Source organism: Chaetura pelagica, unplaced genomic scaffold, assembly GCF_000747805.2.
Source record: "Chaetura pelagica isolate M959 unplaced genomic scaffold, ChaPel_1.0 scaffold246, whole genome shotgun sequence".
NCBI classification, from domain to species: Eukaryota; Metazoa; Chordata; class Aves; order Apodiformes; family Apodidae; genus Chaetura; species Chaetura pelagica.
The window spans coordinates 619272-620818 of record NW_009953647.1 but is presented as its reverse complement, the minus strand read 5'-3'; the positions used below and the strand labels follow the sequence as shown (position 1 = coordinate 620818).

At 63.5% G+C, this 1547-nt stretch overlaps 1 protein-coding gene across 1 annotated transcript in view; it reads left to right on the top strand.

Annotated features, from left to right (window-relative positions):
- Nucleotides 1-844, top strand: part of REG4 (regenerating islet-derived family, member 4) — a 6639-nt gene extending 5795 nt beyond the window's left edge. The window contains exons 4-7 of the mRNA XM_009999913.1: nucleotides 104-201; nucleotides 283-420; nucleotides 490-595; nucleotides 771-844. Coding sequence (XP_009998215.1) covers nucleotides 104-201; nucleotides 283-420; nucleotides 490-595; nucleotides 771-844 — 416 coding nt within the window. The remainder of the gene's footprint in view (nucleotides 1-103; nucleotides 202-282; nucleotides 421-489; nucleotides 596-770) is intronic.
- The last annotated feature ends 703 nt before the right edge of the window (nucleotides 845-1547 follow it).

Here is a 1547-nt window from a genome sequence, read left to right as displayed (position 1 = left end):
GCCCCCCAGCCACTTTCTCAGGGGGACCAGGAGGGAGCCACGCGTCCCTCCAGCTGGTGGCACCCGCTGCCCCACATCCCTCCCTACGGCTGTCTCTCCTCAGGTGCCCGGTACATAGACTACTGCCCCGAGGGCTGGTCCTACTACAAACTCAGCTGCTTGAAGTACTTCTCTCATCCCCAGACCTGGGACGAGGCTGAGGTAAGGCCTCTGGGGTACACACGTGGCTGGGGACCCCCCAGTGCCCTAGAAGTGCCCCAGCACTGACAGCTCTCCCCACAGAGGCAGTGCCAGGCCAGCCACCCAGGTGCCCACCTGGCGTGGGTGGAGGACCCCCATGAGGCAGCCACCCTGCGCAAGCTCATCGCCTACTACCAGCGAGTGCAGCCTGTCTGGATCGGTCTCCGCTACGGGCTCCAGGTGAGGTGGGGGTCTGTGAGGGGACAGGTGGCAGAGGGGCTGTGCCTCTGACCCCTGCTCCCTGCGCAGAGCCAGGTCTGGCAGTGGCCGTCTGGGGACAAGTACAATGCCACCAGTGGGCTGTCTGGGAATGGTGCCCGTGGGGGGGCCTGTGGCATGCTGACCCACCACAGCGGTGAGTGCCTGGACTCTGCATCCACTTCTTGGCTGAAATTCCATCCCCCATCCCACTGCCCCTCCCTCCTCCTCCTGTAGGGCCGATGTGCCCCCCGGGTGGCTGCAGCAGGCAGAGCTGGTGCCTCTGTCCTCTCTGTGGCCCCTGCTGACCCGTGGCCCATCTCTTCCCTCAGCCTTCTCCGTGTGGTTCAGCGCCAACTGTGCCCAGAAGCATCACTACGTCTGCAAGTTCACCCCCTTACACTGAGCACAGCCTGAGGGGGAACCCAAGGAGGACAACACACCAGTGATGCTCCTTCCTTGCCACCTCTTCTCCTCTCTCCTCAACTCCTAAAAATATATCTATAAAAAAACAAGCATGCACATGCTGTGTGAGTTTGGTGCTGGTGCAAAGCCCTGGTACAGGACACCCGTGGGTGTCCAGGCAAGGGAGCAGCAGGTGCTGTGGCAGCTTCCCTGGCTGCTGGGGGCCCCGGTGCTGCTGCTGCCAGCGGGGCCATTTGGGGGTAGTCCCCAGGGGCCACAGGGCCAGCGTTTCTCATGTTTTCTCATCCCCAGCCCTCTGGTGCTCAATGAGAGAGGTGGGGGGATAGAATATCCCTGGGGTGAAGGTGGGGGGGGGAAGGGGGTGTCCCCAGGGTGCAGGCAGGGAAGGAGGGCACAGGTGGGTGAGGTGGAGATGGGAACTGTCATGGGTGTGCAGGCATGGGGATGCGTGACCCCCACCCAGGTGCAAAAGGCTTCCCAGGGGCCCGGGGGCTGCGATGCTGCCCCATGGCCGTGTTGACAACAGCGCTGGGACCAAAGGTTCCCTCCTTGTGTCACCGCGGTGTTGCCACAGGCATCACGTGCCTGTTTGCTCTGCTGTTTGGAAGACGGCTTTGCCCCTACCCAGCTCGTGGGTTTTTGCCCTCCCCCCGGCGCTGCGGCACGTGACAGAGGCGGGTCCC